Source organism: Paramisgurnus dabryanus, chromosome 18 (assembly GCF_030506205.2).
Source record: "Paramisgurnus dabryanus chromosome 18, PD_genome_1.1, whole genome shotgun sequence".
In the NCBI taxonomy this organism is placed as follows: domain Eukaryota; kingdom Metazoa; phylum Chordata; class Actinopteri; order Cypriniformes; family Cobitidae; genus Paramisgurnus; species Paramisgurnus dabryanus.
This window is the reverse complement of record NC_133354.1, coordinates 20,916,476-20,940,914: the sequence shown is the minus strand read 5'-3', so window position 1 is coordinate 20,940,914 and position 24,439 is coordinate 20,916,476. Positions and strand designations below refer to the sequence as shown.

The window sequence follows — 24,439 nt, the reverse complement described above, 5'->3', positions numbered from 1 at the left end:
CTTCTCTGGCGGCATTTTGTAGAAGAATGGCCTAGGCTTGTATCCTCGTCGGTTAATGCATTTTATTGCACAACAACTATTCAGTTTTCAGGCTAAACGAAATTACTCACTTCTTAAACTGCCAGGTTAAACCTGCAGACAACGGCACATTGTGCTCGCGTGCCCTCCAGCGGGGCGTTCCCCTAAGTACGTGACGTCACATGAAAACAATCTTTCTTGGTTGCGTTACTTTAGTGTACTTATACTGACACCTAGTGGCGTAAATGTTGCATTTACTACTTTTAGTTATCCGTATTATTGTAGAAAGAGTGCATTAGCAGCTATCAAAGTCCCTATTAATATCTGTAGTGCCTTATCACCAGGTATTAATTTTGTAAGAATTCAATGAATAGGAATTAGCAACGTATCACGTGATCACAACATCTCTGCACTCACGAGGCGCACTGCTCTATATTAAATAAAAATATGCTTTTATTAGGCTACCGAATATTTAAAAAAATTCTAATATTTAATTACTAATATAAAACTGCTTTGTAACAATGAAAATTGCGAGAAAAACGAATAAAACGATATTTTAATTATTAATGGTAGCTTTATCTCACTACACTATATATTTTTAAAGGTCCCTCGTGTACTTCTGTGAAAAATATTTTTAATGAAGAGAAAGTACAGAACACCTCTAAATAATTGTTTTGGTTATTGGTAAACATTGAATAAACAGCGTGTCCTATGTTGACGTAAACCAAAAGGAAAGTTTATCCAGAGGGAAATTATTTTCATAAAAGCTAATGTAAAACTTTTAATAATGAACTGATGAATCATGCATTTAATAATACCAGTGATGAGTATTAAATAAACAGGGCTAATTAAATTTCATGTCAACTTGAACCGTTACAGACATTGCATTCTTATATTCAAACAAAATGCATTTTTATTTCATTAAGATGGCCCGTGAAACAGCACGACTGTAACACCCCACCAGTTGGTCATGGATTTTCCTCAAGACAGAGTTGATATAAACATTTGTTCTCTTATGGATATACAAAACCAGTTTTATGCTATATAAATATTGTATAGTGGACTGTCTGTGACTGGCTCTTGGACATTTTTAAAGAGAGACAATGCATAAGATTGGTCAAAGATTTGCAAAGAGATTTAAATTTTACCTCTAACATGCCAAAGATAAACAATTGCATGTGAAGAAACTAAACACTGAGGAACATTCAGCCAGGATAGGTAAAGAAGAAGAACCTGTTGGTATGAGATGATACTCATGGTGGTAATGTTGGTGTATTTTAAAACAAATCTGTCATTCAGTACTACAGTTTAACAGCATTGTTATCATCACAATGCACATAAGGAAAGAAAAACAATTTCCTTTCCTCTATATTTTAATTACACATAAGAATTGGAATCATGCGACAAGACGCAAAATCTTCACCACGTAGGCACTCTTTAGTGACCCAAGACAGGCCAAATAATAAACAACTATTCAGGAATGTGAAGAATAAAACCATTGCTAGTTTATCTAGCAAAATATGTACTGGAGTGAGACATCTGCATTGATCTTGTTGTGTAGGAGGAAAGCTGTGCCCTTCACATCGATTACACATACTTTTCTTTTGACACATGCAGGCTTCATTTAACGTTTTCTGACTTTGTCAAAGCTGAGAACAACAGAATACAGAAAACACATAAACCCACATCAAAAGCTGAGTGCTAACCTGAATTACACAACAATAATTCTCAGAGTAGGTGAGAGAGAAAAAAACTAAAAGGAAATAATAATGAAAGCCACACACTCTCAGATCTTAAAGAGCGCACTTATTCAGAGTTGTGTGGTGGGTGTTTAACAAAAGCAGTTCTTGAATAAGCGGTTGGTTGTTTGTGTGTGTGTGTGTGTTGTATATAGGTGGTCAATTTGTCCCTTAATAGAGTTCAAAGTTCAAAACACAGAGATGAGAGCGAAGACCCCGTAAAGCAGGGCGCAGGGGTACGCAACCAAAAGCTGCTGTCCGTCCATGGCCAAGGCCGAGATGAAAATCTTAGAGGCAGAGAAACTGCACCAGCCAATGATGGCAGCCGTTAAAATAATACCCATCATACCCCTGAGAAGAAGAAAGAGAGACTGTTAGAGTCTGTTAGAAATGCTTATACATTAACTTAACAGCCCATAGTTCATACATTTTGTTACAATTAATTAATAATTTATAAACCATTTTATATAATTATATAAACCATAAAAGGGGCCATGGCAGTGCACAATACTTTAAGATGTCAAATAACTCTTTGGTGTCCCCAGAGCACATATGTGAAGTTTTAGCTCAAAATACCATATAAATAATTTATTATAGCATGTTAAAATTGCCACTTTGTAGGTGTGTGCAAAAATGTGCCCTTTTGTGTGTGACCCTTAAAATGCAAATGATCGAATGAAGCACTAAATGGCAGTGCTGTGGTTGGACAGTGCAGATTAAGGGGTGGTATTATTATAATAAGAGCTCCTTATGACATCATAAGGAGAGCCAAATTTCAACTACCTATTTTTTCATGTGCTTGTAGAGAATGGTTTACCAAAACTAAGTTACTGGGTTGATCTTTTTCACATTTTCTAGGTTGATAGAAGCACTGGGGACCCAGTTATAGCACTTAAACATGGAAAAAGTCAGATTTTCATGCCATGGCCCCTTTAATAAAATAAAAAAAATAAAACATTACATTAAAGGTGCAATGTGTAACTTTTAGGAGGATCTCTTGACAGAAATGCATAGCCAACCAGAGCACAAGGAAAAAGCGGAAATGCACAAGAACGCTCATCTCTTGAATATTTAAAAAAGATATAGCTCATAAGACATTACAAATATATCACACATCCACTTGTGGTGAGTGAGATTTATGTAAAACTGGTCAGCGATAGCTCTTCCAGTTTCCCTATTTTGAGAAATGAATACCAACTACAGCCACATGCTGGTACAGAAAGTCATCCGATCACATGCTGGGTGCAAAACTGACGTTCCACCTTAGATTTAGTGTGTCCCTACCCTTATTGTGATGGCTGACTTACTGTAAAGACAAGATGACCCCAAAACTGGACAGGATGATCATTGGCAGCAGGCAGTAACCGAGAACACTCGCCACACACCCGAATGAGACACCCGTCATACTCATGAGGTTAAGCAGGCAGTACATGGCAAGACACCCGATGGCACTGATGCCGTACACATACCCAAACTGGATCTTACCCGTCTGTAATTATATTCAGGAGAAAGACCACTTTTAGCATTTAAATGTTCATGTTAACAATTTTAAGATGACAAGAATATAAATTAATAAAGAGAGGAGTTCAACAAAACAAAAGTTTGAGACATTTCTAACAAGATCTTATTTAAAAGTGAAACAGACACATCTTTTACCAAAAGCAGCGTTGCTCCAAAAGCCAGACAGAAGACCATGGGACCAGCCAGGTCTGTTTCATTCATTATACTGCCATCTGCTGCTTTCAATGGGTGCAGAACGGTCAGTGTCTTCTGCCAGATGTGATCGAAGTTGATTCCCAGCTCTAGAATGAGAAACGCAGAGTTCGCTTATGTAAAACGAACTGTGGTGATGATGGGTGATCAATTATCAGTATATTCTGGGCACTTGCTTTCTGGCCAAAAGTGGTCACCTCTAGATATGAGCATGTTTACCCTGAAACCAGATCTAGTATGATTTCAAATCCAATCTTTGGCACTGCCTGCACTCATATTGTAAAATCAAATTGGGTATTTGCTTAGATAATGTAAAATCTGATGTCAAACAAATATTACAATGGCTGCGTTTCGATTACCCTTTGAATTGTACAAACGGAAACTGCAAATTAAAAATAAGCCCAATGGAAAAACGTTAATTTTGCAAGAACTCCCATATATAACAAAAATGCTATTTTTTTAGGCAGTTTTTACAGGTTTTACGATTTACCACGATACAATGTCCTGACGATTAGTATTATCGTTTAAATGTAAATAATCATTACAACTGTGTTTGATTACCGTGATTTTGAAAACTCACAGTAAATCCTATCCAGCCAGAATCAGTTGACGCAGGCGCGCACATGCAACATTTTTTTTTGCACAAGAAGGCATTTAAGAGATAATGTATTGTATTCATTCACGGTAAACTTATTAGACAGATTTATTGTTTTTTTTTACCACAGAAATAATTTCCTTGGACATGAAATATTAAATTGTTATTTTCAAAAATAAAACTTTTTTATGTTTTCAGTGTGTGTATCAGCTCTTTTTGAACATTTCCATCTCATTTTAACAAAACCTTGATAATATTGATAAACGTGATAACTTTGGTCACTATAATCATGATATGAAATTTTCATACCGTCCCATCCCTAGACACATGATGTGCGTAAGTCACATGATCATTTTTTTAAACTATGGCGTCGCAAGAACCTACAAGCGCATCCGCATGAAATCAAAATAAATTTAAATCTTTAAATCGCCCACATGTTGGTCTGCGAGGTGCCGTATGAAGCCGAAAACATTTTTCGTAATTGTTTTTGATGTGACTTATATCAAAATTATGTAAGGCCTTATAAATTCCGTTTTATTTATCATCAAATTCCGTTTTTTTTTTTTTTTTCGAGAGTTCGAGCGACCATCTTGGTATCCCCAACCGGCAGAGGGCGTGATTGACTTCCATTCAAAATCATGATCAAAATTTACCCCCTTTACAGCGTATCAGTTACACAATGTTAATTTTTAGGATATGTGTACGTAAATTATTTGTTAATTCTGGTGTTATTTGCAATGTTTATGTTTTAATCAGGCAGGATAATGGATTTATAAAAAAACGTTAAGGTGAGTGTGTCTGCCGCATTTGTTAATGACACGGGTATAAATAAAGTTTTTTTTGACATTCAGCTACACAGTAACGGTCAGCGTTATTTCTCTAAATAAGTTTGGGTAACTTGTAAGTTTAGATAACAATTACAAAACTAGCAAATTATTGCATGCACATACGGTACAAAGCATGATTATTTATTTAGATTCCAGAATGAGCACGTTTATTGTCATTAATACTAAATATGCTGCGGTATGACTGCTGATCTGATACTGTAATAAAGATGAATATATAATAACTGATTAAAACACAAAATGTACAACTTTCAGTAAATAACTATTTACATGCTTTGGACGTTTGTGTTGTAATAATGTACAGGGTAACTTCACATATAAAAACGAAGACGAGTAAAGTGATGTTTTATCATTAAAATCTGATAACGTCCATTGATTTAATAGAACGTTTGGGTATACCAACATGGCGGCGCGGTAGCTTCACAAGTGTGACGTCATGCGCAATCCAGTCATTTATATAGATCAGTGACTACAACCATGCTATTGAAAGCAACTACCTTTCTTTACATCCAAAATTACATAAAAGAAAAATGTTTCCATGCATTTCTGTCATTTTATTTGCAGACTTACGAAACCATGTAAAAAACCCAGCATTTGAAAATGAGTTATAATAGGTTTTAAAAATGACCAAATCCTAAATTTGCCAAATTCCGTGACATTCCGAGTTGTACAGTAAATTCCACTATTATTCTTGGATTCCGTCCGTGTTTTCCACATCGCGGAAATCATAGGGCCTTAATTATTATTGAGTCGCATAACATTGCTTAATAGAAACGCTGTCATTTCCCATATCCTTTTCATTGACATTTAAAAAATACTGCTAGTTTTGCGCAAATCTTTAATGGAAAGGCAGCTAGTGTCTACGTAACTTTACATTTATGCATAGGGCAAATACTTTAATGCAAAGCGACAAACAGTACACTCAAGTAGGGTTGCACGATTATTACAGAAATCATAATTGAAGATTATTCACCTTGATATTGTAATTGCGATTATTCTTGCTAATAAAATGTGAATAACAAACAATTATTGGAGTTATGTTGGCTAAAGGGCACTGTATTCGGGCCCAAACATACTACCGAAATGCACAAAAATGAGCACAAATGGACAGCTGTAATTGAGGCTTTTGGCGATTATGTAATTGTTTTACCGGTAATGGCCATTCCGATTCAATTTTTTAGATTAATTGTGCAGCACTACACTTTACCAGTATGCATGTTCGGTGAAAATCATATTCATGGCCTGTATCAGTATGTTTGTGATTCATCCATTTAATACAATCCTTAACCCTGACTACCAGCAATAGCAAAAGTGGTGTTTTCCTTAGCAATGTACAATATTATAAAAACAGGAGAGAACTGAACTTTTTTTGCACTGCTTGATAAATGAACTGCTGATTCTGGATGACAACGACTGGTGTTAGTAATGATTTAAGCAACTTTCTTCAACATCTCTTTGACTGATGACTCCTCGTCCATTTTAAGCACAGCTCTGTATAACTGGGGCAAGCTACCTTCACAAAGACTATACTTAACTTCAGCACGCAAGGACATGGGCACGGTTTATACTGAACATTAAAATTGAAAGTGCTGCCTGTGGGTAAAGCAATTACTTTTATTATGAAAGTTTTAGGATATCAAATATAATGCATTATTTATTTCTCAAAAAAAATGGGGTTACTGCGAATACCAAATTTAAAAGGCACATATTATGCCCATTTTTACAAGATGTTATACAAGTCCCAGGTGTGCCTAAATGTGTCTGTGTTTAAGCTCAAAATACCCCACATATCATTTGTTAAAGCATTTTCAAGAAGAATACATTTGAAATAAAACTCATCCTGGACGTGTAAGGACAACCTATACAGCGATGTCTTCCCAACCTAAATCAATACAAGTCTCTCTCTTACCCTCCAGTAAAGGGGGCTCATCCTCAAAACCGCTGCTGTACATGGACTGTGAGGAGGTGGGTGTGAATGCTGGGGTGGGCTGGTAGATCTGACCCATGTAAGGCTGCTGGGGTTGCATCATTCCTGGAGCCGGCGAGTAGCCCATCGGCTGCGAGTAATCAGACTGACCATACGGCCTGCAGGACATGATACAGACTTCAATGAATAAAGGTGCTTTGTGTATTCCCTGTCAACTTGTAGGGCATATAAAAGCATGAACTGACATGAGTCTTTATCTCATGTGAGACTACATTATTCTTAATGTACATATTGCACAAGCAAACCAAGGTTGTAGGATCGACTCCACAAAAAATAGCAAACATTTTTGTGCCCTAACTGTGCTAATTAACACAGTTTGTATGATTTAAAGTAGATTGATATCAGAACTTTGTACAGGCTTTAAAATTCCAGAAGTTAGGAAGAATACACACCTGCCGTATGGGTCATCTGGGTTAGGATAGCCATAACCTCCTTGACTTTGGTCATCTACACTGTAGCTAGACTTGTAAAAGTCTGCGTTGAAACTGTCAAACCCTGACATGGCAAGCAGCCTGAAAAACAGAAGCACTAGTGGTAAACATTACAAAACACTATATTATAAATATCACGGATGCATCGATACAATATTTGTGTTCGGATACGATTTGACTGACATCTACCAATACTGATAGATACAGATAGTTTCGCTTTTTACTTCTTGTTTCAAATAATGATGATCTCATAAAAAGTCAAGAAGTACAAAGTGCAATTCTGTTGTCATTGTCACCCAATTCAAAATGATCACACACACCATGAGTTCTGATGCTTTCTGTGTACTATGGATAGATACTATAGATCCACTCCTTTTGATTGACAAGATAATCTGCCATGATCATATGCTGTTTTTAAACAATCGGCTGATGTGGGAACAATTATTTTATCTGTCGATACCAATTAAAGGCTGATATATTTAGCATTTCTATAATTGTTCATAAATGCATGCACTCAGAAGAAAAAAAATCCCCGCTTCCTGTTCATTGGGCTTTATCTAATAGTCTGAAGTACATTTCATAACATGTTTTCTGGATGTTTACATAAACTATGGTATTACTACAGTACAGTGAGCCCAAGGCCAAAACATAACATTGCAATGGTACATGCTCAAACATCATGATATTACCATTACAGTAAAAAAACAGGACTGTCCCAGTACATACAGGCACAAAGTCTTACCATGGTTCATTCCCACTCCCAAAACGACATGCTAAAATTCAACAAACATGATTTACCATAGAAAAGATCGTAAAACACTGTATTACAAAATCATGCTATGGTTAAAAAGAGCATATTAGCTACATGGAACATTCCTAAAAAATAAAATGACACTTTTTATCAGTGAAACGAGATAACTGATATTTATGTTTTCATCATCGGAGACGTGCTAAAGAGACACAATCAATGTGTAAGTAAACGTTGCATTTCTTGGGTTATAGTTCGCTTAGCCCAGATTCATCAGAAATTAAGTAACACATTCGTTCACTATCAGCAAAAGTGTAACACGATCATATAGAGCTGACGTATAGTTTAATATAACGTGAACATGAAGATGAAGTAGTATAAATATTGCAGTTTTACTCACGCTGGTAAACACCCGAGACTCAGCCAACACCGCTCACTACGTGTCAAGAAATAACAGCAGCACTTCCGGGTCAGGCCGAGGATGGCGGTTCTGGTTAGAGAGGATAAAGTTACGGCTAGCTCTCGCGAGATGATGGTTTTAGAGTTAGTTTGGGGTAGATTAGGATTATGATGAAAAACATCGGCTTTGGGTAGATAGGATACAACAATTCAGTGAAATGTTGGGTTTAGGGTTAGGTTTGGTAGGGTGTTTTGTAGGATGTTTGATTAGGATGTAAACAGTTCTTTTCCGGTGAGATTTTGGCCGTAGCTGTATCCCTTCTAGCCACAACCTAGGATGACGTCACGTTCGGCTGCACTCGGGCTGACTCGTACCTTCTAAAGGGCGATGCACTTTTACATCAACAAACATTTCTATTTATGTTTATTTTTCATTCTTGAGGATATAAAAAAAACACACACAGCTTGTCATCCATTAATTTCAAATAATACAACTTAAACCAATTAATTAAACCAATAATTCAATTAAAATCAATAATTAAAATAAACAATTATTGCTGTAACGATTTCCTAATAATAAAAACGCTAATTGGGTAATTTAGATGAAGTAGCCTATATTGTAATATCTTTTTCATATCTTTTGTTATTTATCAAACAAAGTAGTTTTTAAAAATAATTAAAAATGTACATGAATACACTTAACATTCAGGGGCAGTTTACCGGACAGGGTTTAGATTAAGTCAGGACAAGGCCTTAGTAATATTAGTACATTTATTTAGTTTTTACAAACAAACCTTAAAAAATAAATAAAAAAAAAACATTACAGGTGTGCGTCTTGAAACAAAACAATAGCACGGATATAGGCTATTAGATATAAGACAACTCACATGCATTTTAGTACGGGACTAGACCTAAACCTTATGTTTGCTACATTAAACATGTAAGAACAACAAGTCTACATATTTCATACTGTAAAAACACATGGTAAGTATCACTAATAATATAATACTTATTCATACAATCCAAATTTTAACTTGTATGTGTTGTGGTTTGTTGTCATGTCTTTTATTTGGAGTTATTATTATCTTGTAATCTTGTCCATGTTCTTTTGTAGTTTCCGCAATGTGGCCCTGTCCTAATTGTTTCCAGTAAACTTGTTGGTATCATGTTTCTACATTCATGTGTTTTCTTCTTCCTCGTTCACTCAATGCACTTTTCATGTTATTAATATAATATAATATAATATAATATAATATAATATAATATAATATAATATAATATAATATAATATAATATAATATAATACCTTTTATTATCATTGCACATGAAATTTAAGCTCTTAGAAGTATACTCATATGCACATATAAAAATATAATATCAACAATTTGTAAACAAAATAAATGCGTGCAATGTATCATATATGTACATATAGGGCAAGTGCCTATGTATGCCAGCACAATACAAAGTATTTAGAAAGAAAAATATAGAAAGATTACAGAATTTGAATATTAAACACGCATAGAGGTCAACCTTGTTTATTTGTTTTTGGACCAAATGTAACACCGAAATTATTTAATGCTTTATAAAAAATTAAGTACTGCAAAGTGTCACGATTTCCACAATGGCTCCATCTGTTCAGATTCTTTTCTCCCAGAGTCTCAGGAATACATTTCCCACAATTCCTTGCACTAAGGCTCATTATTGTTTAATTGCCCTCACCTGTCTCTCCTTATCTGTGTCACCCATGCCTATTTAATTTCATTCAGTCATTCTTTGCTAAGTCTTATGTAACACTGCTATTTTGAGCATGCTCCTGGATTATCGTTTACCTGAGCTTTTTGCCTGTTTTCTGTGCTGCTACACAGAGATTGTCATGAAACTTTGATTTATATATTTTCATATTTAACTACATAGTGGTCTGCATGAGCCATATGTTTGTTAATGACTTTTTAATGAAAATGTACCAGTAAAAGAATATCAAGTGCTCTAATACCTCTGTTCCCTGCTTCCTTTTTTGTCTGTAAAACAGTAATGCATGCATGTTCTAATGCGCGTTGCGAGTATGAATCATTAATCATCTTCTCCAGCATATGATGGCAGGAACCCAAACTAGACACTGATGTTTTGGTGTCAAGAGGCACTAAAAATAAATCTCAGTTGGGAAATCATTCTTATTATTCAGCGAAGATATTTAATGGAGGTTGTATGTATGTGAGGGGTGCCAGTTTTGGTTCACTGAGAGAGATTGAAAAAGGCTTCATTTATTTGAATGTTCAACAGCAAACACATCATAATGGTGCGGGTGGAGCAGTAAACTGAATGGAGAGATAATGTGGTTGTTCACAGGTCCCATCATGGCTATGTGCGAGTCATTACTGTTGCATTGTGCCCTCAGTCCCAAGTTACTCCAGGGAGACAAAGCACATGCTAAAACGTCAAGTAAGCATAAAACAGATAGGAATAGAAAGCAGCAAATTCAGCACATTCCTATTTGGATATTTATATGTTTTCTGACTGAAATATTAAAACAGTATACCAGCATGATGCAGGTCCATGACCCAAAATAAAACTACTGTCATCATTTACTAACCTTATGTTATTTCAAACCTGTATAAATTTCTTTGTTTTGATGAAAACAAAAGAAGATATTTTAAGCAACATTTGTAGCCAAATCATTTTTGAGGACCTTAGAGTTTTATAGTATTTTTATTTCCTGATGGCAGAATATTTATTTTTGCATGAACTATCCCTTTAATAACAATCGTTTTTTTTACATGTCCAGTTCCACAACATGACTCTTTCCTTTATGTTACCTTACACAATGCTAAATAGCATCAAAACCCATACGGAAATGTAATATATGACATATATGTCCCTATATCAAAACCGATCTTGGCATATATGTTACATATATATGCAATATATTAATATCACATATATAGATCCTCTGGATATATGAATATATAGGTTTAAAACATATATGAAATACTCATATTAAAATGTATATAAATACATATATTAATATCACATATATAGATACTCTTGATATATGAAGATATATGTTTTAAACCTATATGAAATACTCATATTAAAATGTATATAAATACATATATGAATATCACATATATAAATAATCTTGATATATGAGATATATTTTTTAAACCTATATGAAATACTCATATTAAAATGTATATAAATACATATATTAATATCACATATATAGATACTCTTGATATATGAAGATATATGTTTTAAACCTATATGATATTAAAATGTATATAAATACATATATTAATATCACATATATAGATACTCTTGATATATGAAGATATATGTTTTAAACCTATATGGAATACTCAAATTAAAATGTATTTAAATACATATATTTAAAATATGTATATGTATGAATTCTTATATGGGTTTGTATTTTACAACCATATAAGATGGATTTTTACATGATACTGTATGCTTCAACCATATGATATCAATATGTTTTATGTCTAGATTTCTAAAACAACATAGCCTATATAGGTCTGTAAATATATTGTTTAAAAATTATTAGGGTCATAACATTATAACCCTGCCTAGTTTCAAACTGCATGCATTTGGCACAATACTATACTTTTATTATGGAGTTATACTCCATGGGGGCGGTTTCCCGGACAGGGATTAGACTAGTCCTAGACTAAAACATTTTTAAGAGCTGTCCAAACTGAAAACAACTTGCACTGACATATCTTAAAATACATCAGGGCCCTTTGTTTTGCCTCAAAATGCATACAGGTAATGTTTTTAGTAAGGCATGTTTGTTAAAACTAATTATATTTCCTAATTAAACTAAGGCCTAGTCCTGGATTAAGATAATCCCTGTCCGGGAAACCGCCCCCATATTACTCAATGTACAAGCTAGAAATTAAGCTCTGCACAGCACAGGTCTACTAAAGGGTTAATGGTGCCACATGGTGATCAACAGTAAAAATGACAAATTTGACCTTTTTGCAAAAGGAAAAACCACCAACATTCAAAAATGCATGATAACAAGGTGTCATTGCTCTGCAATCAAAAAATGTGGTTATAATGGAAGTCAATGGGGCAAAAACAGCCACTAACAATAAATGAGGAAGAAAACAATAATCAAAAGCCAATGTTTTTACTTTATATTTGACATGCCCAAGACTGCGAAAAAGGTTAAAAAAATCCATTCTACAATCACTTTTTGTATTGAAAATTTGTCATTTAGATTTTCCCCAAATCCACTTATGAACTTGGCAATTAAAGAGTTAAAATCATGGAATTTTTGTAAAAATTTGGTAGTTTTGATCAGAACTGACTAACAAATTTATGCAAAAAAAGTGAAATAATAATCCGATACATTTTTACAGATGTTTAATTTAGTGGATGTATTAAATTTGAACAATGCACAAGGGTTAAATTTGCACTGTGTACCCCTGCATAAAATAAAAACAGGAGGAATAATAAAACGAACACTGTAAAATACAAGCTAAACAGCGCCTACTTCAGTAACACACAAATAGCTTAAGTTGTTAGCCCCTCCCATCCAACTGCTGGATGGATCAGTGGATAGCGCGGACGACTTTCAACGTGAGGACCCGGGTTCGAGGCCCGACTGGATTCATCAGGTACATTACAAATAATAAATTGTGTTTGTGTGTAAAGTTGTGTGAATGGGTTGTACGTCCTACCTGTGGTCTGAAACATGCGAAAAATAGATAAAAACCACGGTTCAAATTTAAGTATATGTATGCAACATATATTAGACATATACAGATGTGGCCTTTAAAAACGCGCGTTTTCTCCCGCGGCATTCGCCAAATCGTCTCGCGGAGTCACGCAGAATTCTGCAAGTGTTTTCGGGGGGGCTACTTTCCCTTTTCCCTTAATGTGTTTCGCTTCACAGAAAATCCACCAGGTGGCGCATAAAAAACTACATTTTTATATGCGTTGTCATTGCGGTTGTTTCCAGAAGTTAATAAGGGCATTGCTGAATATTTAATATTTCTATTAAAACAGCAAAGTCAACCCCTTCTTGCCAGCATAACAGCGCATACATATATTAAGATGACTGTACGTGCAATGGGCATTTATACAAAGTGCAACAAAGAATTTAGTGTGAGCCTAATACCCTTAACTCTATTTACAATGAATATCTTAATTATTTGTGTTGTCGAATTTTGACACCGTTTCATTGTTTGTTTATAATATTAATAATTATGTCCGTTTTTCTAAAAGTATTAATATTTTAAAGAGATTCATGTGGTATAAAAATACATGTTTTAAAGTTAAAAATGTTGTAAAAATATATTAGTATTATTGTTCTTAATATATTAAGAACAATACATGTATATTGCGCTAAAATGCTATACATATGGAAAGAGGAATTCTTCTCAACCACCACCAATAAAGTTAAAAAAATATTCTTTAGAAAAATAGCGTTTAAACCCACGCAGAGCGAACAAGAAAACATGGGCATATGATATCTTTATTTAGTTTTACATATTTAAAACTTTAATAATACCTTTCTTGCGCATATAGGCAGTCAGTGTTATGATTTTTTTTAATCCTTTCAGCCGTTATTCATAACAATAAACAGATTTCCTTATTGAAAGAAAAACGTAGAAAATGTTATTATGGGTATAGTTGATGCAAATAAAGTGTGCAGTATACAAAAAATGCAAACAAATTATTTCTAAAAGTGGCAAGATTTTAAAAAGATAAAGGTGGTATAAAGAAAGACATGAGAAAAGTAGAGGTATGCAAAAGAGCACAGTTTAGTTATTGTTAATTAAAGCGGTTTTATACACCTTTGTTTGAATTGACAAGCATTTTATTCGCCACTTTCAACACATTTTGTGATTCATTTACTGATTTATTACAGAAAATTGTTGTCAGAAGCAAAGCTATTGTACAAAGCATCTTTATATGTATGTTTTAAAGTTAAAAATGTTGTAAAAAATATATTAGTATTCTTTAATTTAAGAATAACAATATGATACATTTATATTGCGCTAAAATGCAATATACATTATTCTGCAAGCAATATAAATTATTCTCAACCACCACCAATAAAGTGTAAACATTATTCTTTAGAAAAAAACGGCGTTTAAACCCGTGTTGCGTGGAGCGAACAAGAAAACATATGCTTACATGCTTATTCGGCATATGATATCTTTTTTATTTAGTTTTACAGTTTTAAAAGTGGCAAAAAAGTTCTTAAAATCTAATGAATACTGGTTTTGTAAAACTGCAGATGCGTGCGTGGGATCCGGGCAGGTATCATTTTCCTCCAGACCTTGACGCATGGTCGCGGGAAGGCGAGAAATATATTTTTTTTAGGTTAAAATATTTTGCACAATTGATATATTACTTATGAATATTTTAGGAAATTATTTTTGACACACGTAGGTTATTACGTGTATTTTGGATTTTAATTTCATTACTGTGCCTATCCGTGGCCTCATCCGAGCGCACTTTCTCCGCCTTGCATCTTTTGAAGACATTGGTATGCAGCACCATGACCCAGAAAAGACTCACACACCTTTCCCTGATGCATGCCCACACAGAAATACTGAACTTCCTGGATATTAGTCCTCTAGCTCATGAGAGACATTGGAATCTCTATTATACAACCGGCGCAATTCGCAAGGCGAGTTTTTTCTGTTCGAGTAAAGAGCGCGTTGATAATATGCGTATCAACGGAATGACAACGCGGGTTTGTTTATTACATGGATGCGCAGCAGCACAAAAACGCTTTTTAATATGAAAAATTAAAGGATTAAAATGTAACAGATTATTATTGAGTCTCTTGGACATAAATGATGACCAATTATGAGACGTTAGAAGGCGCAAAGAGCTGCTTCATCTGTAGCTAAGTAAATAAATGCTTTGCTTTAAACAAATGCATCTACTTTTAAATGTTTTTTTTTTAAATGCTACCCAACGGATTTATTGTATATAATGACTCTGCACCTGTAGATATGGTGAGATGAGAAAACATTTTAAGTAATGCTTTTAAAAAAAACATTTCGCTGTCCAAGTGCTGAAATGGCTCTCCACACGTTTGTAAATTCTTTATCTTTTGTTTGTAACAAATAAAGTATTTTTACAGTACAAACCTTATATAAAGCCTATTCTAAAAATGTAATTATACACCATGTTTTTCTTTATAAAAGTATACAATATCAGAACTAAACCCATTATTATTTTTGTTCAAATTATGAATTATTTATATGTTTAAAAAAGACAGTAATAGTACTATTTAGTAAAAAAAGATCTATATAAAAATATACTAGGTATGTTAATGTGAGAATATTTTACATCTGTTAATCGACGTGTGATCTTAACTTAAAAACGAAAGTAAAATATGTTCGTCCGCATGGACATTGAAAACTGTGAAGTTTAATTAATATTATATGTTGTTATAATATTATATGTTGTATGTAAATTGTAACGAAAGTAATTCCCCCTGGGATAAGTATTTTTGCTTCTGATTAATAGCGCATATTCATCTGAGAACTGATGATGTCTGTGTTTCAGACCCTGGCTGTGTGCCCTGAAGTGTATATGACAATAAAGTAGTACATCTCAATGTATTTATTTTTAAAATGTATTTTAAATAGGCCTATAGGCTCATAGGTTTTTTGGTTAAAAAAATTCACAGCACCCCCTGTTCAAAATGACTTCCAGCGGCCCTGCCTTGACGCTTTGTGTGTTCGACTTTAAATGGTGCGGCGCTGACTGGTCGGCGTATGACATCAGAGTACCGCGAGAGCAAAGGTAAAGTCGGACCATTTGTAACATTTCGACTTGCTCTCGCGGTACTTTGATGTCTTAGTTGCCGAACTGTCTGCGCAGCGCCACATAGAAACGCCCTTTGACTCTTTAAGGCAAAGTACCAGCAACATGAGAAGTGGTGGCACGCAAAAGAAAGTGAAGGTACGCAGTACGCTAAAATATAAGTGTCTGTACTGCGAGCACTGGTTTAGTTATTTACATCGTGTGTTGCTCTTTCACCATTGTACACCCGCGCACTCGCTCTGTAGTTTGTAGCTCGCGCTCCGGCTTCGATAAACAATGCCCGTTTCTCAATACCAAGTAGGGGAGAGTGGGGCAAAGTGAGCCAGTGGGTAAGTTGACCCACCCCCTTTATCTAGGCAACCATACAGATTTGTAGCCGTGTGACCACAAATACAGGTAGCAACCATAATTAATATTTGGCTATGTTAAAGAGAAGGACAAATTAAAGAGTTATGATTAAAGTATGATTTAAAAAAAAAAAAACAGTTTTTATCCTATCAAAGTAAAATGTATACATACCAGGTATAATGGCTGTTATGTCAAAGTAGATTTATCCAGGTCTAAATATTTATACCATACATATTGGTGATAGGCTAATGTATAAAACCATGTGAATGATTTAGCTAAAGATTAGCCTGAATTACTAAGCTAGGCAGTTTTCCAAAACGGTGGCTGTGGGGCTAAGTGAAGATGGGGTAAACTGAACCAGGGGTTCAACCCCACCATGAGGCACTGTAACCATTGAACATGTTTCATAACAAAAAGAGCCTAGGTTATATCAACATATGTCAAATTAAGTTACCTGATATCCACTTAATTTTATAAGTTATAAACATTCATTTAAAATAACATACAGCGTATGTATTAGGCCTATTTGCTTAAATTGCATTTTAACAAAGAAACTGCAAGGGTTGAAATTAAAACCCAACGCGCTGGTGAAAACTGGATAAACCGGTTTTCTTTTGATTCCCTGATGATGAGGTGATCGATTAGCATTGGGGGTTGGCAAAGAATTGGCAGACCTAGGGGTGGGTGGTTTTTAATTTCTTGACTCTGTGTCACTGGTAGCTGCTAAAACAAGCAGCTAAACCATGTACAATTAATTACATTTTGGAATTAACTTCCTTCATGTCTTTTTATTTATACACTGTAAAAAATATTTTCTGAATTTTTAAGTAGTTAGCATTAAATATGTTTACAAACAATTGGTTTACAAACTCTGGGATGTTTGTGATTATCATCATTCAGAAAAGTGGTGCTTGTGTTTAGACTTGTGTTTTACGTGATTAAATCATGAAGATTACATTAGTTTCTTTTCAGTGTAGAACAGTTTGTAATCAAAATGCAAAAATATAGTATATTTATAAACATCGCTGAAACAAAGAGTGAATTAAAATTAAAAAAGTAATAAAGTTAAAGCTGCTGATAATTTTGTTTATATTTACTAGCCTTTTCTGAGTGAAAAATGTTTAGATTTTGTTAAGTAGCCTAAATCCTACTCCAATTTATTTCAGTGTGGGTTTCTCATTTTTATCAGCTTTCTTTTGCTTTTCAAAGGGCCGTCTACCTTTGCTACCGCCAGTGCTTTAATGTGGGCCGGTATGCGCCAGTACTCAGTACCGCCACTTCCAAATATAGCTCTTGCGTACCACCACCTCTCCCTGCGCCCAGAACGTACTTCTAGCGTACCAGAACGCTCATTTGCACATCTGTTTAAATCAGAGGCTTAATTTAATCCTTTGGCTGAGCTGCCGCTTTTCAAAGCGCCCTTCACAATGCAAGCTACCTAATTCGTCCCACCGAGAGCAGAGACTACATTACCCATACACCTTTGAGTTTTACAAGTTAAAAGCGCATGCGTAGCTTTTGCTGCTGTCAATAGGCTTGTTCGACTTCATGCGGCGCCCCGAGAATCGACAGCCGGAAGACGTCACAGTATCGCGAGAGCGAGGCGAAATATGATTTCTTGAATCATTCTCGCGGTACTCTGACGTCATCCGGCTGTCGGTTCTTGTGGCGCCGCATGAAGTCGAACAAGCATAGTGTTAACAACGTGGTTTGGAGAGGTGTGGGAAACGCGCAACCTAGCTGCTCTGTTAAAATGAAAATACAATGAATACTTAATATGCCCTCCTGGTTTTAGACTCTGAGGAGTAAAAGAACAAGGCCAGAATCAGAGGACTCTCGCTGGCAGGTACCCTTTTGTAGGTACTACGTGACAATCTCTGCTGTCGCGGCTGTCAGCTTGGTTCCCCTCGACGCAACTTCGGATTTCCTCAGACGATGTGCAGTGTAAAAACATTATTGAAATTGTATTATACATACTTGCTAAACTACAAGTGAACAAAATTTCAATGAATTTGAACGACGTGCACAGGAGTTTTATCACCCGCAAAATGGAAAACAATGGGACAAGACTTTCGAGTTTCAAATGGCCAATATTTTGTTATTCTTGAACCCATAGACATGGTCTTGGTGTCCAGAGAGTATCTTTGCCCGACAGCGACAATATGTTATTAAAAAATAAATTACATCATTATGGATAAATGAGTGCTTGCAGAATATACATATTTGAGAATGCTTATCAGTACTTTTTTGTTTCTTTAACTTTAAAGATGAATATTCTTCTTTAGAGATGGGCAATTTTCAGCAATAGCACATTATATTCAACATTTTGAGCTCATAAAAAAGATTTTTCGCTTATTTAAATGATTTTTTTAATGTTTTTATGCACGTTTAGTTTTGGTGCAATTTCATCAAAAGCTTATAATTAGGAAATACACACAACACGCTTAACGTATATTTTCTATATGTTAAAAATGTTGTAAAAATTGCGTATTCTTATATAATAAGAATAACAATATGATACATTTATATTGCGCTCAAAATGATTTAGAAATGGAAAAAGGAATTCTTCTCAACTGAGTGCTTGCAGAATATATAGGCTATATTTGAGAATGCTTGTCAGTACTTTTTTGTTTCTTCAACTTTAAAGATGAATATTCTCCTTTAGAGATGGGCAATTTTCAGCAATAGCACATTATATTCAACATTTTGAGCTCATAAAAAAAGATTTTTCGCTTATTTAAATTACTTTTTTATGTTTTTATGCACGTTTAGTTTTGGTGCAATTTCATCAAAAGCTTGTAATTAGGAAATTCACACAACATGCTTAACGTATATTTTCCATATGTTAAAAATGTTGTAAAAATTGCGTATTCTTATATAATAAGAATAAAAATATGATATATTTATATTGCGCTCAAAATGATTTAGAAATGGAAAAAGGAATTCTTCTCAACTACCACCAATAAAGTTTTAAAATTCTTCTTTAGAAAAACGGCATTTAAACCCACGTGCACCGAACAAGAAAACGTATGCTTACATACAGTCCGTGTATGATATATTTTTATTTAGTTTTACATATTTTTATTTATATGCATTTAATAATAGTCTACCGTAAGGTCATAATGTACACACTGTTAAAAATGATTCAGTGGCTTTGTAAATATCTCTAAAATAAATGATTAAAGTAACTTAATAAAATCTCTTAATGCAGTTATGCGATTTTTTTAGTTGGAAAATAAATTACTTAAAATAGAACAGATATTTTGTGTAAAATGTACATATATTATTTGATGTATACGCCTTAATAATATAAGTATTACATTTACAGATTATTTTAGTCAATATATTTAAAAAGGTCAGAGTAATATATTTAAGTTTTTTAAACTGTAATAATTGCATATTTCAAATAATTATTATTTCTATTTGACATCAAAAATGTGTAAGTTTTACGCCTAACTTGAAGTATGAATTACTTATATTTTCACATTGATATTATTTGAGTAAATGTAGGCAAAAAATAAATTAATAATAAGTAGAAAAAATGTCAATTTTAAACAATCACATAGCCAACGGTTTTTAATCAGCAACAAAGAAACTGCACATTTTGCCGATGACAAACACCTCAGAAACTCCTCCAATTTATGAATATTTACACTCACAATATGATTTTATTTCCTTAGTACAAAAGTATAACATATTATACAAATTCTCAGTGAAATGTATTAAACACCATTGCATACTTTTTATCGTGTTTCATACCATGTAAAGGGAAACATGATAATATAAAAAGTAGCCTACTGTTCAGTAATGCAGAAAAGTGCAACACAACCATGTTAAAGCTATTAAAACGTTCAGATGCAAAAATGAACTAAATGTAAAATTAGATAAACTAGTTAATGATATTGCGTAAATGCGCTCGGTCTCTTCAAAGGTCTTCGCGAATTATTTTGTTATAAGACTCGATTATCATACATCACGTCTCTTCTACTGTAAGTACACGGAAAAAATAAGACAAATGATGCGCGTTTGAGTCCGATTTTTATGAAGAATATGTGACTGTTTATGTAACTGGCAAAAGAAAACTTCGCCAACAAAATGTTTGCCAAAAAGCATGCATTTGTATGACATCAAAGTCTATCGCCTAAACATCGATAATCCGTGTCATGTTACTTCAATATCATACAGTATACGCTAAGCATGAAGTCGAGCACACACATTGTCGTCAGTATGGCCTACATGAAACACGCCTGCCCTCTACAGGTTTTTATATTTCCTGCGTCCCCCACCGAACTCCCCTTCTGCGGGATCTCGCAGAATTTCGGAAGTCTCCGCGGCATTCTGCTCTCAGAAACGCGCATTTTTAAAGGCCACATCTGTATGTGAAGTCATGTATGTCACATATATAAATAATTATATAGATGACATATATGTCTATGTATGTTTTTTGCACACATAGACATATATTTTTATGGGATAGACATATATGTCAATATATGAAATTGTTCCATTTTCGAATAGGTGTCATATATGGTTGTACATATATGTACATATATGTTTCTACTTTATATTACCATATATTTCATATAGGGATATTTCATATATTCACATATATTACATTTCCGTATGGGAAGCTTAGCCTGTTGTCATACTCATTCTGGGCGGGGCTAAATTCGGCTGGCACCCAGGCTACCAAAAGCTCGTAATCCGGGGAACAATTTTATGTGCTATATTGCACCTATAAAGCACCTATGAAGAACCATACAGGGGTGATATAGCACCACTATAGTACCACATATGGTTCTACATAGCACAATATGGTTCTACACAGGTGCTATATTGCACTTAAAATGGTTCCCCTTATGATTACGAGCCAGTGAACCACTTTTAGTGCTATTTAGCACCGTTTGTTTTTAGATCATATAGTAACATGTTAGACACACAATGTAAAATATTTGAAGTTATCCCTCACCCTAATTTTGAGTAATTACTAAATAATAGCAAAAGTATTATCCCAGATCAGCGCCAGTCAGCTCTCCACAAAATAATATTATGGTGTTGTTACCGAAAACCAGTTATTATAGTTTATAAAATGTAAAATATGAATATTATTCTTGCAAAATCACATCCATATTATACCTTGGAGCTGTGTGGATTACATCTGATGGATGAATGCACTTTTTTAAGGTACTAATATGCACTCTTAGGTACAAAGGTTGTAGTTTTTTTTTTTTTTTTTTGAAAGGGTGCCGTCCTAATTGAAAGCTTGTGTCCATTTTTGGATGTTTTTTCTGACGGAGAGTAATAAATTAGTTATTGAATTTGATGCAGTAAAATCAGAGCACCAATTTAACTCATATAAGGTTACAGTTTATATGATTAATGGTGATAACATGTGAAATCAGTGTGATCTACATTTTTCATTTTGAAAAGGTCATTTTTTTAATTCTTCATGGGATCCACTAGTTTTTTTTTCTTCAAGTCATTCAGATGGTGATGAGAGTAGCAGTCAAGCCCTTAAATGCATCACGGTCAGTGGGTTGTAAATACTGTAGGTAACTGTGCTGTAAGCTACAGATAGCACAAACATACACCAAGTGGTTCACTGCGTCAATGGTGCCAGATGTATGTCAACAAATCAGGAATGATGATCTATATGTATTGAGCTGTTTTAACATTTACATGTGAAATAAAACCCAAATAACTATCAGAAATAATCACTGATCTATATAAATGACTGGATTGCAATTGTGTAGCCACCGCGCCGCCATGTTGGTATGCCCAAACGTTCTATTAAGTTGCAATGAAATTGAAATGAAAAACTATATATTTTTTTATATTGTGGTATTAACGAATGACTTATCTGTGAGCTTCATTATTTTTAAAAAATTTGTGTGTGCTCATAATCTTTAATCAAAAATGCAAATCTCCTCCCCTCCTCAAAATGATCTCTTTTCACTTCCGGTCATAAGTATGGCAGGTGGGGTGGGGGGGTTCGGGAGAAGATCGCAACGATTAGCAATTAGCAACACGACCCCAACTTCAAACGATCCAATCAGATCTCGATGGACAAATTCAAATCCGGCCCTGCCTTACTTTCATCTCAAAAGCTGTTTCATTCGCATGTACGTCACCACGGGGAAAATTAGGCAATCGCTAATTCCGTTTCATGGCGACTTTAAATCAATGGACGTTATCAGATTTTTATGATAAAACATCACTTTACTAGTCTTCGTTTTTATATCAGAAGTCTCCCTGCACATTCTTACAACGCAAACGTCCTAATGATGTACATAGTTATTTAATGAATATTGTACATTTTGCTTTATAAACAGTAAATTACCATATATATTAATCTTCATTACAGTATCAGATCAGCAGACAGACCGCAGCATATTTATTATTAATGACAAACGTGCTCATTCTGAAATCTAAATAAATATTTATGCTTTGTACCGTTGGTATGTGCATGCAAAAATTAGCTGGTTTTGTAATTATGTTATCTTTACAAGTTACCTGAACTTATTTGGAGAAATAACGCTGACCGCTTAATGTCAAAAAAACTTTATTTATAACCGTGTCATTAACAGAATGCAGCAGGACACACTCACCTTAACGTTTTTTTTTTTTATAAATCCCTTATCCTGCTTCATTAAAACATAAACATTGCATATAACCCCAGAATTAACTATTAATTTATGTACACATATCCTATAAATTGATCTTATGTGACACTCTAAACCAGGTGAATTTAGATCATGATTCTGAATGCAAGTCAATGACACCTTTGGGCTTACCAAGATGGCCGCTCGAACTCTAAGCATTCTATGCGTAATCCAGTCATTTATAGATAAGTGAAAACATTATATTATTAAAACCTGACAACATGTATGAAAAATTGTGTCTGTTTTGTTCAGATATAAAAATTAACATTATGCAAAATTACACAGGAGGACCGCCTACTTGCACTGTGTCAGAAAATATACGTCCCAAGCTGTCACCAGGACAGTACCCTTTATAATATGTATTTTATATGTATCCATAGGTACATATGTGTAAACATTTGAACAGAATAAAATCTGTATTGTTATTGTACACATTTAGGCCGTAGGCTACGTGTCGGTTTTCATATATACTGTTCTGCGTCATCGTTTGCGCCGCTGGCAATTACACATGCAGACTGCTAATAGGCAGCATCCATGTTTGAAAGATTCACTCACAATGCAAAGCTAACAAAAGTTAACTTACAGGCTGTGAGTCCAAGCAGGAGGAAAGGTATAATGTCGGACTTTACTACATCACCAATCCCAGGAAGTAAACTGTTTCCTATAATTTGTGTGTTTGTTGTAGTCCATGAAAAGAGATTTACGTGAGAGATGATAACTTGGCCCATCTTTGTTCTCACCGTCGCAAGCAAAAATGCTTGAAATGAAGAAACGTGACGGTTTTCCAGAGGACCAATCACAGTGCCTGCGGTCTGCGTAGAATACAGTACGGTTAAAAAAATACAACGCATTGACACAAAGTCATTACACACAAAGGACCTTAATCCTTCTTATGATTAAATTTGATTATATAAGTTCCATAACATGACTCTTCCCTTTATACTCCTTAATGAAAGAAACTTGAAAACCTTCAGTTGGTGCGAACACAAATCTAGGTCAGTGAATCACCATTCTAGCATAATTACCTTCTGTTAATGTGTTTTCTTTAGTCCTGTGCTATTGCCTGCTGTATGTGCAGAGTACAACAACTTGTTTGTTAGACACACACACACACACGCACGCGCGTGCGCACACACACA

General features: G+C 34.4%; 1 protein-coding gene across 1 annotated transcript; it reads right to left on the bottom strand.

Moving 5' to 3' along the window:
- Nucleotides 1-1,888: 1,888 nt before the first annotated feature.
- yipf5 (Yip1 domain family, member 5) lies at nt 1,889-8,560 on the bottom strand. The gene is made up of 6 exons (XM_065287257.1): nt 8,477-8,560; nt 7,290-7,409; nt 6,820-6,995; nt 3,414-3,559; nt 3,065-3,246; nt 1,889-2,108 (listed from the first exon to the last, which is right to left on the bottom strand). The coding sequence occupies exons 2-6, from the start codon at nt 7,397-7,399 to the stop codon at nt 1,946-1,948; spliced, it is 777 nt and encodes a 258-aa protein (XP_065143329.1). The 5' UTR covers nt 7,400-7,409; nt 8,477-8,560; the 3' UTR covers nt 1,889-1,945.
- Nucleotides 8,561-24,439: the final 15,879 nt, after the last annotated feature.

Excerpts from the sequence above, each read along its gene's own strand:
- yipf5 (XM_065287257.1), bottom strand. The coding sequence starts at position 7,399 with ATGTCAGGGTTTGACAGTTTCAACGCAGACTTTTACAAGTCTAGCTAC. Across the intron at positions 3,247-3,413 it reads TTGGAGCAACGCTGCTTTTG|ACGGGTAAGATCCAGTTTGG; the intron begins GTAAAAGATGTG and ends ATATAATTACAG. Across the intron at positions 2,109-3,064 it reads GGGGTCATCTTGTCTTTACA|GGGTATGATGGGTATTATTT; the intron begins GTAAGTCAGCCA and ends TCTTCTTCTCAG.